This window comes from Lepidochelys kempii, chromosome 22 (assembly GCF_965140265.1).
Source record: "Lepidochelys kempii isolate rLepKem1 chromosome 22, rLepKem1.hap2, whole genome shotgun sequence".
Classification (NCBI taxonomy): domain Eukaryota; kingdom Metazoa; phylum Chordata; order Testudines; family Cheloniidae; genus Lepidochelys; species Lepidochelys kempii.
Window position 1 is genome coordinate 2,385,507 of NC_133277.1, and position 15,692 is coordinate 2,401,198.

General features: G+C 52.8%; 1 protein-coding gene across 1 annotated transcript in view; it reads left to right on the forward strand.

Annotated features, from left to right (window-relative positions):
• HEPACAM (hepatic and glial cell adhesion molecule) overlaps positions 1-15,421 on the forward strand; it is a 74,886-nt gene extending 59,465 nt beyond the window's left edge. The window contains exons 4-7 of the mRNA XM_073320913.1: positions 6,246-6,339; positions 8,576-8,649; positions 10,716-10,786; positions 12,823-15,421. Coding sequence (XP_073177014.1) covers positions 6,246-6,339; positions 8,576-8,649; positions 10,716-10,786; positions 12,823-13,119 — 536 coding nt within the window. The 3' untranslated portion in view covers positions 13,120-15,421. The remainder of the gene's footprint in view (positions 1-6,245; positions 6,340-8,575; positions 8,650-10,715; positions 10,787-12,822) is intronic.
• The last annotated feature ends 271 nt before the right edge of the window (positions 15,422-15,692 follow it).

Below are 15,692 nucleotides of genomic sequence, written 5' to 3' on the forward strand. Positions count from 1 at the left end.
GAGCATCTTTGCAAGCAGGCTGGCTAACCTAGTGAGGAGGGCTTTAAACTAGGTTCACCGGGGGAAGGACACCAAAGCCCTGAGGTAAGTGGGGAAGCGGGATACCGGGAGGAAGCACGAGCAGGAGCATGTGAGAGGGGAGGGCTCCTGCCTCATCCTGAGAACAAAGGGTGATCAGCGGGTTATCTCAAGTGCCTATGTAACCCTTCTGCCCGTCAGAGTTGGCAGCAACAAGGGCCGGGTTCAATATCTAGGGGATCCATTCCCATAACACAATGCAAACCGGCTCAAGCCCCCATCCAGTGAACTGGGACAAATATATACCACCCCCACTGGGTGCCTCCAAGAGGCAATGCTTCCCCTCTCGCAAGCATATAGTCTGAGTGTAGCAAAAAGCCTTTTAATAACAGAGAGAAACAATGTGGCATTATGTTGGGGAAACACCACCAACAGGATTCATAACACAACCCATGAGCAAAAACCCCACCCCAAGCAAATCGGGGCATGTCCTTTCCCTTTGGTTCTTGAGTCCAGTAACCCCAAATCACCCAAAGTCCCAAAAGTCCAGTGGCCCAAAAGTCTCTGTCCCTGGTCAGGCAGCCCCAGAGTTCGAAAGTTTATCTGCAGAGTTTTACCTCCCAACCTGGGTGGAGATTGGGGGGGGGAGAGAGAGAGAGAGGTAAGGGGCACCTTACATGATCTGAAGCTGACCACCCCACAGCTCCATAGGCCTTTGCTCCGCTCCGCCCACCGCCCCACGAACTGCTTCGCTCGGCGTCCCACAAGCAGCTCCCACCGTCCTATGAACGGCTCCACCAGCCTGTCCACCAGCCGCTCCAGCCCTCCCGCAAACTGCTCCCCCAGCCTGTCCACCAGGCACTCCGGCCGTCCCGCAAACTGCTCCCCCAGCCTGTCCACCAGGCGCTCCGGCCGTCCCGCAAACTGCTCCCCCAGCCTGTCCACCAGCCGCTCCGGCCGTCCCGCAAACTGCTCCACCATGTATCTTCAGGCTCCCCCACTACCTAACACAACACTCAGTGATTTCAGCTCTTGGGTGAATTCAGCTTGTGGTAGGGGAGCCTCAGTGCTGGTGCACCGTTAGCCCAAAGTGAGCTCAGCAGCCTGTAACTAGACTCCTAATGGAATCAAAATTAGCCCTGATATTCCACAGTGGAGAGAGGAAGAAGTGCAATTAGCATGTAAGGCCCTCACCAAGGGGCCCATACCACCAAGTATTAATACTTACCCCCCAGTCCCCCTCTCTCTCTATTCACAGAGTTTTGGAACCCATGTCCCTTGCCTAGCGAGTGCTGCTCAGTTGATGGCGAGTACCTCCATCATAACAAAAGGCCCAGTACAGTTCCAAGCACAGTTCCCATAGTCAGGGTAATAACAATTTATTCTTCCTGCCCCAATAACAGGGACACTGGGGATCCCACAGCAGCCAAAGTGACCATTTGGGCAGCTATGGGCTCATGCTAGGCGAGGTCGGTGTGCCTATGCAAATTAGATCAGCCCCTGAAGTTCTTTTCCACAACTTGCCACACCTCACCACCAGATGTCAGGGTGGAGCTCATCCTGACGCTGCTTACACCTGTATACAAATGCACAAAGCCTGGGAAGCAAGCAGGGAGAACTGGAGGTCCTGGCAAAGTCAGGGAATTATGATGTGATTGGAATAACGGAGACTTGGTGGGATAATTCGCATGACTGGAGTACTGTCATGGATGGGTATAAACTGTTCAGGAAGGATAGGGAGGCCAGAAAAGGTGAGGGAGTTGCACTGTATGTAAGGGAGCAGTATGACTGCTCAGAGCTCAAGTATGAAACTGCAGAAAAACCTGAGAGTCTCTGGATTAAGTTTAGAAGCCTGAGCAACAAGAGTGATGTCGTGGTGGGAGTCTGCTATAGACCACCGGACCAGGGGGATGAGGTGGATGAGGCTTTCTTCCGGCAAGTCGCAGAAGCTACTAGATCGCACGCCCTGGTTCTCATGGGCGACTTCAATCATCCTAATATCTGTTGGGAGAGCAAAACAGCGGTGCACAGACAATCCAGGAAGTTTTTGGAAACTAGAGGGACAATTTCCTGGTGCAAGTGCTGGAGGAACCAACTAGGGGCAGAGCTCTTCTTGACCTGCTGCTCACAAACCGGGAAGAATTAGTGGGGGAAGCAAAAGTGTATGGGAACCTGGGAGGCAGTGACCATGAGATGGTCGAGTTCAGGATCCTGACACAAGGAAGAAAAGAGAGCAGCAGAATACGGACACTGGACTTCAGAAAAGCAGACTTTGACTCCCTCAGAGAACTGATGGGCAAGATCCCCTGGGAGAATAACATGAGGGGAAAAGGAGTCCAGGAGAGCTGGCTGTATTTTAAAGAATCCTTATTGAGGTTACAGGGACAAACCATCCCGATGTGTAGAAAGAATAGTAAATATGGCAGGCGATGAACTTGGCTTCACAGAGAAATCCTTGCTGATCTTAAACACAAAAAAGAGGCTTACAAGAAGTGGAAGATTGGACAAATGACCAGGGATGAGTATATAAATATTGCTCGGGCATGTAGGAATGAAATCAGGAGGGCTAAATCACACCTGGAGTTGCAGCTAACGAGGGATGTTAAGAGTAACAAGAAGGGTTTCTTCAGGTATGTTGGCAATAAGAAGAAAGCCAAGGAAAGTGTGGGCCCCTTACTAAATGAGGGAGGCAACCTAGTGACAGAGGATGTGGAAAAAGCTAATGTACTCAATGCGTTTTTTGCCTCTGTCTTCACGAACAAAGTCAGCTCCCAGACTACTGCACTGGGCAGCAGAGCATGGGGAGGAGGTGGCCAGCCCTCTGTGAAGGAAGAAGTGGTTCGGGACTATTTAGAAAAACTGGACGTGCACAAGTCCATGGGGCCGGATGTGTTGCATCCAAGAGTGCTAAAGGAATTGGCGGATGTGATTGCAGAGCCATTGGCCATTATCTTTGAAAACTCATGGCGATCGGGGGAAGTCCTGGAAGACTGGAAAAAGGCTAATGTAGTGCCCATCTTTAAAAAAGGGAAGAAGGACAATCCTGGGAACTACAGGCCGGTCAGCCTCACCTCAATCCCCGGAAAAATCATGGAGTATGTCCTCAAGGAATCAATTCTGAAGCACTTAGACAAGAGGAAAGTGATCAGGAACAGTCAGCATGGATTCACCAAGGGAAAGTCATGCCTGACTAATCTAATTGCCTTCTATGATGAGATAACTGGTTCTGTGGATGAAGGGAAAGCAGTGGATGTGTTATTCCTCAACTTTAGCAACGCTTTTGACACGGTCTCCCACAGTATTCTTGTCAGCAAGTTAAAGAAGTATGGGCTGGATGGATGCACTACAAGGTGGGTAGAAAGTTGGCTAGATTGTCGGGCTCAACGGGTAGTGATCAATGGCTCCATGTCTAGCTGGCAGCCGGTATCTAGCGGAGTGCCCCAGGGTTCGGTCCTGGGGCCGGTTTTGTTCAATATCTTCATAAATGATCTGGAGGATGGTGTGGATTGCACCCTCAGCAAGTTTGCGGATGACACTAAACTGGGAGGAGTGGTGGATACTCTGGAGGGTAGGGATAGGATACAGAAGGACCTAGACAAATTGGAGGATTGGGCCAAAAGAAATCTGATGAGGTTCAACAAGGACAAGTGCAGAGTCCTGCACTTAGGACGGAAGAATCCAATGAACCGCTACAGACTAGGGACCGAATGGCTAGGCAGCAGTTCTGTAGAGAAGGACCTAGGGGTGACAGTGGACAAGAAGCTGGATATGAGTCAACAGTGTGCCCTTGTTGCCAAGAAGGTCAACAACATTTTGGGGTGTATAAGTAGGGGCATTGCAAGTGATTGTTCCCCTCTATTCAACATTGGTGAGGCCTCATCTGGAGTACTGTGTCCAGTTTTGGGCCCCACACTACAAGAAGGATGTGGAGAAATTGGAGAGAGTCCAGTGAAGGGCAACAAAAATGATTAGGGGTCTGGAACACATGACTTATGAGGAGAGGCTGAGGGAACTGTTTAGTCTATGGAAGAGAAGAATGAGGGGGGATTTGATAGCTGTTTTTAACTAACTGAAAGGTGGATCCAAAGAGGATGGATCTAGACTATTCTCAGTGATAGCAGATGACAGGACAAGAAGTAATGGTCTCAAGTTGCAGTGGGGGAGGTTTAGGTTGGATATTAGGAAAAACTTTTTCACTAGGAGGGTGGTGAAACACTGGAATGCGTTACCTAGGCAGGTGGTGGAATCCCCTTCCTTAGAAGTTTTTAAGGTCAGGTTTGACAAAGCCCTGGCTGGGATGATTTAGTTGGGATTGGTCCTGCTCTGGGCAGGGGGTTGGACTAGATGGGCTCCGGAGGTCCCTTCCAACTCTGTTATTCTATGATTCTGTAGGGGGCTCATGGCTGGGGCAGGGGGTTGGGGTGTGGGAGGGTGGTGTAGGGTCTGCACTCTGGGAGGGAGTTTGGGTGCAGGAGGGGGCTCAGGGCTGAGGTTTAGATGCAGGAGGGGATGTGGAATGCGGGCTCTGAGAGGGAGTTTGGCTGTGGGAGGGGGCTCAGGGCTGGGGCAGGGGCGTGGAGTGAAGGACAGGGTGTGAGGTGAGGGCTCCAGGAGGGAGTTATGGTGCGGGAGGGGGTTCTAACCTGGGGTAGGGGGTTGGGGTGCAGGAGGGGGATTCAGGTGCAGGCTCCAGTTGGGTGGCACTTATCTCAGGTGGCTCCTGGGCAATAGTGCAGTGGGGCTTAGGCAGGCTCCCTGCCTGCCCTGCCCTGCCTCCATGCAGCTCCTGGAAGCGGCTGGCATGCCCAGCTCCTAGGCGGAGGAACCGGGGAGTTCTGTGCACTGCCTGCTCTTTCAGGCACCGGCCCTGCAGCTCGGGCAGGGACAGCATGGGGAGCCCCCGTGGCTGCCCCTGCACCTAGGAGCCGGACATGCTGGCCGCTTATTTGAGCCACACAGAGCCAGGGCAGGTAGGCAGCCTGCCTTAGCCCCACTGCTCCACCAACCGGACCTTTAGCGGCCCGGTCAGCGGTGCTGACCAGAGTCACCAGGGCCCCTTTTTGACTGGGCGTTCCGGTTGAAGACCAGATGCCTGGCAACCCTAAGCATTATGTCCTGCAAATGTAAACAAATTTGTTTGTCTGAGCGATTGGATGAGCAAGAAGTAGGACTGAGTGGACTTGTAAGTTCTAATGCTTTACATTGTTTTATTTTTGAGTGCAGTTATTTTTTGTTCATAATTCTACATTTGTAAGTTCAACTGTCATGATAAAGAGATTTCTCTGCAGTACTTGTATTAGGCAAATTGAAAAATACTATTCCTTTTGTTTTTTACAATGCAAATATTTGTAATAAAAATAAATATAAAGTCAGCACTGAAGACTGTATTCTGTGAAATCAATATATGTGAAAATATAGAAAACATCCAAAAATATTAAAATAAATGGTATTCTATTATTGTTTAACAGTGTGATTAATCGCACGATTAATTGCGATGACGTTTTTTAATCACTTGACAGCCCTAATATTTATATATATATATAAAAACTAAATTTTCCCATCATACTGTTTAAATATGAATAGTACTATAGTAAATGACACAATGAATTCACACTACGATGGCTCTTTTGGGTACTGTTGATCGCTAATTTGGCTCCTGAATCCCTGAGGTCTGAGTCTCACTGACACAGACAATCCCGCAGCCTGGGCACTGAGGGTCCAGTGTGTCCAAGATCCAGGGCCAGCAAATGTTCTCTGCTAGTCGCTGGCATTCAGTGCCGCTGCAGAATCCCTGCTGGGTACGGTGTTTGACAGACACCTGGGAAGTGATGCAGCAGGGCACTTAACTAAGTCCTGGGGGCTCAGGCTGGAAGCCTAGAAGAGGGGCAAATTGTCTCTTTCTGCACCATTTGCCTTATGCTGGGGGCCCATAGAGGCTGCTCCAGCTCTTCTCCAGCCTTCCCCAGCTGTGTGTGTTGGAACTGAAAGAAACAGAGGATTGTGTTCATCTCCAGGGCTGTTTGGGTTCTCCTCCGTCAGTGGGAGCTGGGGCATCCCTGGCAGGGTGTCAGCGTGACCCCGAGCTGAGCACTGCTGAGGGCGGACAGACGCTGGGGTTGTTCCTTGTACTGTCTGCAGAGAGCAGAATGGGCATTGTCAAGGCTGAGGCAGTGACAGGGCAGCCGCTGTGGGTGTGAGCGGTAATTCCTCTGCCTTCTCTCTCCTAGGAAGGAGCTCCCTCTACATAATCCTCTCCACTGGGGGCATTTTCCTTCTCGTCACCTTGGTGACGGTCTGTGCCTGCTGGAAACCCTCCAAAAAGTGAGCATTTTCACCTAACTTGAATAAAATACCTGTCACTCTGCTTCCCCAGTGCCAGCCTCCCAGCTCTCAGTCCCATCTTGGGGACTGCTCAGGGACACAGCTCCCTCTGGCTGCTCCTCTCCCAGCTCCCAGCCCCATCCCGGGGATCACACAGGGACACAGCTCCCCCTGGCTGCTCCCCAGTGCCAGCCTCCCGGCTCCCAACCCCATCCCGAGTATTGCACAGGGACCCAGCTCCCCCGGCTGCTCCCCTCCCAGCTCCCAGCCCCCAGCCCCGTCCTGGGGATCGCACGGGAACACAGCTCCCCCGATGGATCCCCTGCACCAGCCTCCTGGCTCCCAGCCCCATCCCGGGAATCACAGGGGAACACAGCTCCCCCGATGGATCCTCTGCACCAGCCTCCCGGCTCCCAGCCCCATCCCAGGTATTGCACAGGGACACAGCTCCCCCGATGGATCCCCTGCACCAGGCTCCCGGCTCCCAGCCCGATCCCGGGTATTGCACGGGGACACAGCTCCCCCTGGCTGCTCCCCTCCCGGCTCCAAGCCCTATCCCAGGGATCGCATGGGGACACAGCTTCCCTGGCTGCTCCCCCTGCTCTGTCAGGCCTGTCTCTCTTGGACACACCAGTATTATCTGTATTTGTTTCCTTGTGGCCTATTCTCTCTCTTTCCAATCTGTCCTCTCACACTGCATGTTCTCACCCATGGCAGCCGTGACGGGGGGAGTGGGGTGGGGCTGGCTGAGGAGCTGGGAGCGCTCTGGGGACCATCTCCCAGCAAATGGCTCCATGTGGTTTGCTGGGCTGTCTGTGGACCCAGGGGGTTTCTGTCTGCCACAGGGAACACAACCCCAGTAACACGTCCTTGGTGTCTTTATTCTCTCCGAGAAGGGGCTCCCCAGAGCCCTGGGCACTTAAACTCGACAAACTCCGCAATCAATCAAACCTACGATGAACTGACCCCCCCCCCAGGAATTAATGAATAACCCCAATAACCCCACGCACCCAGCGGGGCAGAGTCCCCGCTGCGTGCAGACAGGAGGGGCTGTCGCAGCGCTGGGCATGGCTCATGATTATCTGCCCTGGTCACAGGACAGAACAGCCTGGGACAGCTCTACCAAAGGGACTGCAAGTCGTTCCCACCGCGCCCCCCCTCCCCCCGCTGTAGTTCACTTTCAAATAGTCTCTTACAAAGTCTTGGGTAGGTTTTTTAAAAACCAGAAATGTTTAAAATTGGGGACGGCTAAACACCAGCTTATCTCCACCTCAACAATAGGGCAGACTGGGCTAACTAATCATGCACCCTGAGCTATTTCCAGACCTAAACCCCTGATAAAAGTCAAGCCATTCCCAGTGGAGGAGCCCTACCCCAGCCCCTCCGTGACTAGTGCTGCCATAGAACCCGGGCTACAAGTCAGTTCCTTGTTTCACAGAATCTCAGGGTTGGAAGGGACCTCAGGAGGTCATCTAGTCCCACCCCCTGTTCAAAGCAGGACCAACCCCCAATTTTTGCCCCAGATCCCTAAATGGCCCCCTCAAGGATTGAACTCTCAACCCTGGGTTTAGCAGGCCAATGCTCAAACCACTGAGCTGTCCCTCCCCCCAATACTCCAGGTAGGATGCAGTGGATTCTGACCTTAGTCACGCGGTGCCATTCTCATGTATATTTAACCCCTACTCCTCACCTGCCTTTTCCCTGGAGTCACTGCTGCAGTGCTGTTCCCTTCTGTCCCCCTAGAGCTGGGATCTCATCCCAATCCAATTCCCGAATCCCCTCAATCTCTCTCCCGCTCATTCACTGCCTGGCTGCTTTCCCACATTGCCCCACGTCACCCTATGTGTGTTTCAAACCATCCTGCTGTCCCAGGAATTTGCTGGCCATTATTGCAGTAGCTGAGGTGACAGGTCCTGGAGCAGGCAGGGTCCAGCTGCAGCATCTTCAAGACTCAGCTGCCATCCTCCTTTCATTTTGCAGTCCTGGGATTTTTGTTCCCTTCGGCCACTGAACACATTCCTCATCAGCGGCCTCGGCTATGTATAAAGCTGGGGAAAGCTCCCCAGCAGCAGTGCGTCAGTGCCATTGTGCTGCCTTAGAGCAGAAGAGCCGTGAACATTGCAGGACAAGTAGCACACAAAGGGCCTTCCCCTGGGACAAGAACATTGTTAGTAAAGGGCATCTGAGCACACGTCTCCCGGCTTGTTCTTTACAAAACACCTTGTACATTTAACAGAGACAAACAGAAGCTGGACAAGCAAAGCTCCTCCGAATACATGGATCAGAACGAAGAGCATTTAAAGCACGAAGGTAAATAATTGTCCTGAGATTCTGTCTACTCTGAACTCTCTGCAGGGCACAGATGGCTGGAGCCTCCCAGGGCTTGTTGGCCAATCCTGCCAATGTGGCTTTTGTTGCTATTTGTAGCCACTTATCACAGCACCGCTGCAGGCAAAGAAAACAGTCAAAGGGGAGTTTTCCTGTTGACACAAACTGGGCAGCTCGGAAAACAGCTGGTAACAGCTTGTTGTCAGGGCTCCTTAGTGACCCTCTTCTTATGCGATGACCCTCACGACCTGCAGACCCTTGCCGTTAGGCGCAGTCATCACTGCAGGACTCCTCACGCTGGGTAGCTCCAGAGCCACTAGTAAACGCTAGCTGGGTCAACGTCATGTACAATAAATAATAACAGGCTAGATTTTGTTCTGGCTTCCTGTATAAGAAAGGGCACCAGGCTCTGTCCTAAGCAATTATTTCCCAGGGATCCATTAGCCAGAAAATTAGTCTGAAAATGTTTAATCATGTTGTTATCCTGAATAATCAATGTGTGGGTGAAATGTCCCTGCCTGTGCATCATCCCAGAGCCAGGGTTAACTAGGGTGACCAGATGTCCCGATTTTATAGGGACGGTCCCGATTTTTGGGTCTTTTTCTTATATAGGCTCCTATTACCCCCCACCCCGTCCCAATTTTTCACATTTGCTGGCTGGTCACCCTAGGGTTAATGGACTACAGGCCTAACCAAACCCACACTTTTAACATTGAGACAAACCAGCAGGAAGAGACAAGCGTTAATAAATACAGCACCGGTGGCTCCGGCCCACATGTGCATACACTATTTCCCTTGTGATTTTTTGCACGCTCTTTCAGTTTGTGCATTCTTTCAGCTATTAATCCTGAGCTCCCAGCATGGGGAGGTTCAGGCATGTAACCACTCCTCTGTGGCATCGGTTCAATGGAAGCCCTGCTTCACATGGAGGTGGGAAATCTCCACTGAAGGCTTTGGAGCACCATGCTCTGGCAAAAAACTGTTTTCAGGTTTCTCTGCTTTCTAGCTCCTGAGTCCCATCATTTATTCTGGCTTCTGCTTAAGACCCTGTTCCTTCAGTGGGGCTCTGTATGCATGCATGAAACCAGAGGCCAGATGGGATCCTAAAGCAAGTGTTGTGTCACTCGGCCTGTTTGCAGGGCTGGGGGGTACAAAGGGACTTGTATAAGAACATAGGAACAGCCATACTGGATCAGACCAAAGGTCCATCTAGCCCAGTATCCTGTCTTCCGAAACTGGCCAGTGCCAGGAGCCCCAGAGGGAATGAACAGCACAGGTAATGATCAAGTGATCCATCCCCTGTCGCCATTGCCAGTGTCTGGCAAACAGAGGCTAGGGACACCATCCCTGCCCATGCTGTCTAACAGCCATTGAGGGTCCTATCCTCCATAACCCCCTGGTTCCTGTTTGATTTTGCACAGACCACGAATCTGAGCAAAAAAGTCCTGTTTCCCTTTCCTGTATCTGAGCCAATTTCTCATGTGGGGCCCAGCAGAGGAGGGGTTCTATATGCCAAAGGCCACCCCTAGAGCTGCTGGCTCTTGCTCCCTAAACTTCAGTAGCTGATTGCTGTGATCTCAGGTTCCTGCTACGATGCAGCCTTTGGGGGCTGCCCACAGAATTTGTCTAAATATTACACTCGGGAGGAAGCCAATATTGCCAGCTCTGCCCACTCCTGATCAAGCACGCATGGGCATGTTTTTACCCCACTCATGTGTGACTCTGTACTTGGCAGCCCATGCCTGCACTGCAGTGTAATTCAGTCACACAAACAACTGGCAGGATTTCCAAAATCTAGCTCAGTAAGTCTGACTTAATGGAGACTGGAAGATTGTGTAAACTTGCAGTTTGAGTCTTTGTCCTGTTCCTGGAATCTAAGCAAAGCCAGGAGGATTCTAACACCCACACACCAGGTCCGGCCTAGGCAGCAGCTGGGATGGACGGACGGACACACAAACACACACACAGACACACACACGCTGTGCGTAGGGTCCTTCTCCAGCTATTAATCAGAAATGTCACTGGGGTTTGTTGCTGTTTCTGTGCAGTTGAGATTGTCCCCCGCAGCGGAGAACATGAACGCAGGAATCCGGTTGCTCTCTACATCTTAAAGGACAAAGTAAGTGTTGTGCTTTGTAAGCCGTAGGGTCTGTAGGCCAGTAATTTCACAGCTTTCCCCTGGGATGGCGCAGGGCAATTTCTTTCCATATAAGAGGGTGAAACAGCATTGTTCCAGGCAAGGCCAAAGGGGACATGTTCACATGGAGGCACGGGCATGGATCCTGTAAATGGACTCGCAATCCTGGAACTGTGTGAAACACTTTCAGTTAAGCCCTAGCAACTTTTTTTACCAGCACTAGTCATAGACTTGCTTGGCTGAGTCTTCTGCATTGCTTGGGGGAAGCTGTTTGTCTTGGACAAATTTGGAGCAGTTTAGAGCCGTGCATGGAAATTGAGCAGGACTTGTGGTTTCAGGTGAAACAGGGGGAGACCCAGACATTCTGACTGAATTTCTCTGAGGTTTGAAGTTTGTTTGAACCAGAAACTCAAAGCAAAACTTGTGGGCCGTGAATCCCAGGGGGACCCACCCTGGAAATGGCCAGTCGAGCTCCTCCAAAGCAAATTGCTGAGATTCACCTGGCTCTAACAAACCTGCCATGCATGAAAAGAAGCTGGATCAGCACATGCCAGGGCGCATTTGCAGGTAGCAATGGGATTTGTGGCACCTGTGAGTTTGGCAGGTCCCAAGTAGCTGGCTGCAGTGGAACATTCAACCCAGGATATCAGACTGCATTTATCTGGGTATGGAGGAGCCCGGCCCACCAAGTGTACAAAAATAGCCTGCCCCTGGCTTTCACTCCCACACAGCTCCAGTAGACCCCCTCCCTGTTACCAGGCCTCTGTACAGCTGACAATTGCAAGAAACAGGGTGAGCTTTTACCATGGGCCCAGAACGTGGGCTCCTTTGACAGTGGCTGCTGGGCTCTTCTGTTCCAGTAGTCCCAGGGCTGGGAACTCTTCCAGCACCCTGGGAGTGGATTAAGTATGTCCAGCAGCCCAGCACTGGTGTGGCAGGATGGGCATCTCGCAGGCCTTCCTGCTTCACTCAGTGCGACAGCGATCCCACACGAAAGCATCTCATAGAACCAATTATCAAACACATAAAGGGTAGCCAGCCCCAGGCCTAACAGAGACAGAACAGAAAAATGACAAGATTCTTCAAAAATTGAAATCCCCCCCTCCCCAATTTGCTAAGTCCCAAACCTGTCTTGGTAAGCCCAGGCTTTTCCAGATCATTGTCCCCTGGCTGAACTGTACACACAAGGAATTTCAAACGGCAAGGGGCTTTTTTCAGAATGCAACCTGGGAGGGATATAAAAACTAGCCGTTTAATGGCAGCTGAGTCACATCCTTAACCATGGACTGTGGCTTCTTCATTTCTCACCTGCGCTGTTATTAAAAAGAACAAGCAAGGAAGACAAGTTCAGCTTCAACAATGCCCCGCCCCCTCATCCTTCTCTGAGGGCTTGTCTCATTCAAGCTTATTGTGACTCAAGGGCAACACCAGTTGGTAGGCAGGCAGAGAGCAGGGTGCTGTGCAGAAGCACTGTGGGCGTGGGCAGCAAAACGTGCCATTCTGATCCCCTGCAGGCTGAACCTTCTCCAGGGAAGGGAGCCGGTGTGTGCGATAATCCGCAGCTCAGGAGATCAGAAAGCACCATCTGAGCAGCGCTTTAGGGCAGGCAGCTCCTGGGAAACCCCCTCAAACGTCCAGGGGTCCGGCACTGGCAGCAAACACGATTGATGCTGTTTACAAATGCCCTCTGGCATGATCTGTCCCCGCTCCGCAGCGGCCTGAGACCTGTCTGCGCTCAGAGGAGGATGGAACAGATTGAACGATAGTAAGTCATGCTATCAAAGGCTGCCCGTGACTCCTAGTGCTGTGACTTGGGGGTCACACGAGCATTCATCCCTGTGTGGCTTTGGGAATGGAAAAGCGCTGGCTGGAGAACGCAGCTCCTGAACCCAGCTACGGCACTCCTGCAGGATCTGCCTCTTGCTGGCTTTTAAGGCCTGCCTCAACTGCAGTGTCCCTACTGTCTTTGCCCAGCTCATCCTGAATGCCACCTGTTGCTTCTTCTTGTATTCCTGAAGGATTCTCCGGAGGCAGAAGAGGAGTCCCCTCCGGATGCCAGAACCGCAGCTGAGCAAGGACCGCCCAGCTACTCCAGCTCTCCTCCTGGCAGATCCCCAGGTCCTCCTGTTCGATCGGCTCGCAGATATCACCGCTCCCCAGCCCGATCTCCAGCCTCCTCCAGAGTACACAAATCCCCACCAGGGTCCCCAGGCTCTCCTGTGTGCTCCCGGAGCGCTACTCGCATGCTGCGGACTGCTGGCGTTCATATCATCCGGGAGCAGGAGGAGGGCAACTCTGTCGAAATCAATGCCTGAGGGCATCTAGCTCGTGTGAACAGGAAGCTCCCACTGGCTAGGAATGTGTCTCTAGCAGGTGGCAGTGCGTTTGTTTCAGGCGTGTGTATGTCCGCGTGTGGGCCCAGGTACTGCCTGTCGATAAAGGTGAATCGCGTTGCTCTGCTGGCTGGCTGAGCCCAGTTTAAAATTTACTGTAGCCTCAGTGTTCAAGCTTCAGCGGATTTAAAGACACTAATTTGCTATTTAACACTCTAGAGCAATCCCAGGCAGCTCACTAAGCTTTGGCTTTCTGGGGTGTCAAACTAATTCCCTCACATTTGAGATCTGTCCCTATGCAGCGCTGCATGTGTGTGTGAGCGTGAGTGTGGGTGTGTGCAGCTTAGCATGAGTAGGCATGTGTGAGCAGACATGCTTCCGAGTGTGACTAGGTGTGCATGTCTGCGTGAAGGTGCATCTCAGTGTGACATGACGTGAGCCTGTGGGCAAGTGCATTTGCATGTGAGCTCGCACACACACACACACCCCTGTGGGCCGATGTCGGCGTGGAGCGTGTCTGTGGGCACACACGTGTGGCCGTGTCCCTGTAGCGGGGGCCTGTCTGCATGTGCTGATCATTGGACGGACCTCGCAGACATTCACAAAGCACTGCGGTGCTGCTTTCGAGGGAGCGGAGGCCTAGGACTGTCAGGACACTGCTTGGTGAGTCGTTGCTCATTTACAGGGCTTGGTGCGAGGCTGGAAGGCCCGTCAGAGGCAGCATGCTGCTGAAGCTAGTCCATGCTTGTGCCGGAGTTAGGCTTGATGGCTGTGCTCAGTGGAGTCACCCGGCCACTGAATGCAGGGGGTTGGGCTGTGCCACTTTCCCCTCAAGCCAAACACAGGGTAGATCACATTCCAGACCTGGACGTTAGGGTAGATCACATTCCAGACCTGATTCACCAGGCCTTTGAACAGGGCTTAATCCAGAAAAGGACATGACCCCCTCCAAGAAGCCGACACTTTGGCCGGTCAGTGATGTCTGCGCTCCCCCTTACCTGCTTTTCTGCGTCTGAGTCTCAGCAAGCTGGATTTAAACATGCCCCAAATGAGCAGGACTGCAGAGACTCCTCTGGTGCGTGAGCGTGCCCCCCAGCCGGCAGTGTTATCGTTGCGTGTGAACACGCACCGGCCGCTGACAAGAGCCGTCCCAGAATTAAGCATGCTCTGTCCTTCCATTTGACAAAAGCAAAGTAGACGGCCACTGGGTGGAGCTGACAGCCACAAAGAAGCTCACTGCGGGTCCCTGATCATGGGACCAGTTACAGGGGGCCCCAGCCACAGCCTACTTTAAAGCAGCCTCAGATCAAAATTTTCTGGCTGGCTGTGGCCCCAAGAGGGCAACATGCTCGCTGAGAAGAGCCAGAGCAGTAACCTTCCGGCCGTGCATATGCCCAGGGCTGCCCCAGGGGCCAGCTTAGGAGCTGGCTATTCCAGTTGGGACCCTTCTCCACACCACACCTATGCCACGGGGACTCCTCAGCTGAGGGGAACCTGCAGTTTCCAGCCCTTTGCCCCGCCAGAGCAGCGCAGAGGGCCCAAAACAGCTGCACGAAGTCACTGCTTCAGCGAGCGCAGATGTGAGTCCTGGCCCCACCAGGCCCCCAGCCTCAGCCTCATCTCATCTCTGCTTGGGGCAGCAGAGCGGGGCAGCTTTGCCAGCCCAACGGGAGCCGCCCTGTTCCCTCCACGGCGCCGCCCCGTGGCGAAGCTAGAGGTGCAGGCTGGCGTGTGACACCCTGCTGCCTGCAGGGTCAGCTCCACGGACTGTCACTGACTTCCTGCAGGCAGCCCCCCAGGCGGGGGGGACGGGGGACCTTCGAGGGCCCGGACTTGAACTCCAGGTCACTAGCACAGCTTGGGGTATGTTCTTTTGCTGTGAAATAGCTCTACGTCCCGTCACATACAGCTGCACGGACCACGTTTCCTCGCAGTCTGCTTGCTTCTAGCACGCTGGGCCCTGGGATTTGCCTGACAAGTGTTTAGTTGGCCCGACTGCTGTCTTCCCTTCCCCCGCCAGCTCTGCCATGTCTTTATTTTCTGTGAAAATGGCCTGTTCTTTACACGGACGTTCAGACGTGACACTGGTACATATTCATGTTGGACTTCTCTGGGGACGGTGGCATGGAGACGTTCATCCCACCCCCAGCAATGTGTGGTGAGAGAAGCTGCCATCTAGCCAGGAGGGGTCAGGGTCCCACGTCCTCCTCACACCCAAGAGCTTGTACTGCATCCCTGTAAGAGCAGACACTGTTGACTAATAAACTAAACCTACTACCCTCCAGCCTGGCTGCTTTGCTCCATTCATCTGCCACCACTGCCGAACAAAACCTGGCGCCCAAGCTGTGCGCATCGCAGACAGGCGGGTCTGGCCGGGCCGGGACCTGGGGCCTCACCTTCAACACGTAGAAACAGTTGAGGAAAAGCTTGAGGGTGATTTTAAGACTCCTCAGCACCTTTAGCCCACTGTGGAACAGCTTTCGAGGCCAAACATGACCAACGCACCTCTCAGGTCAGGCACTTTCTGCTCCTTGGTGCTGAGCTGAGGGCTCAGA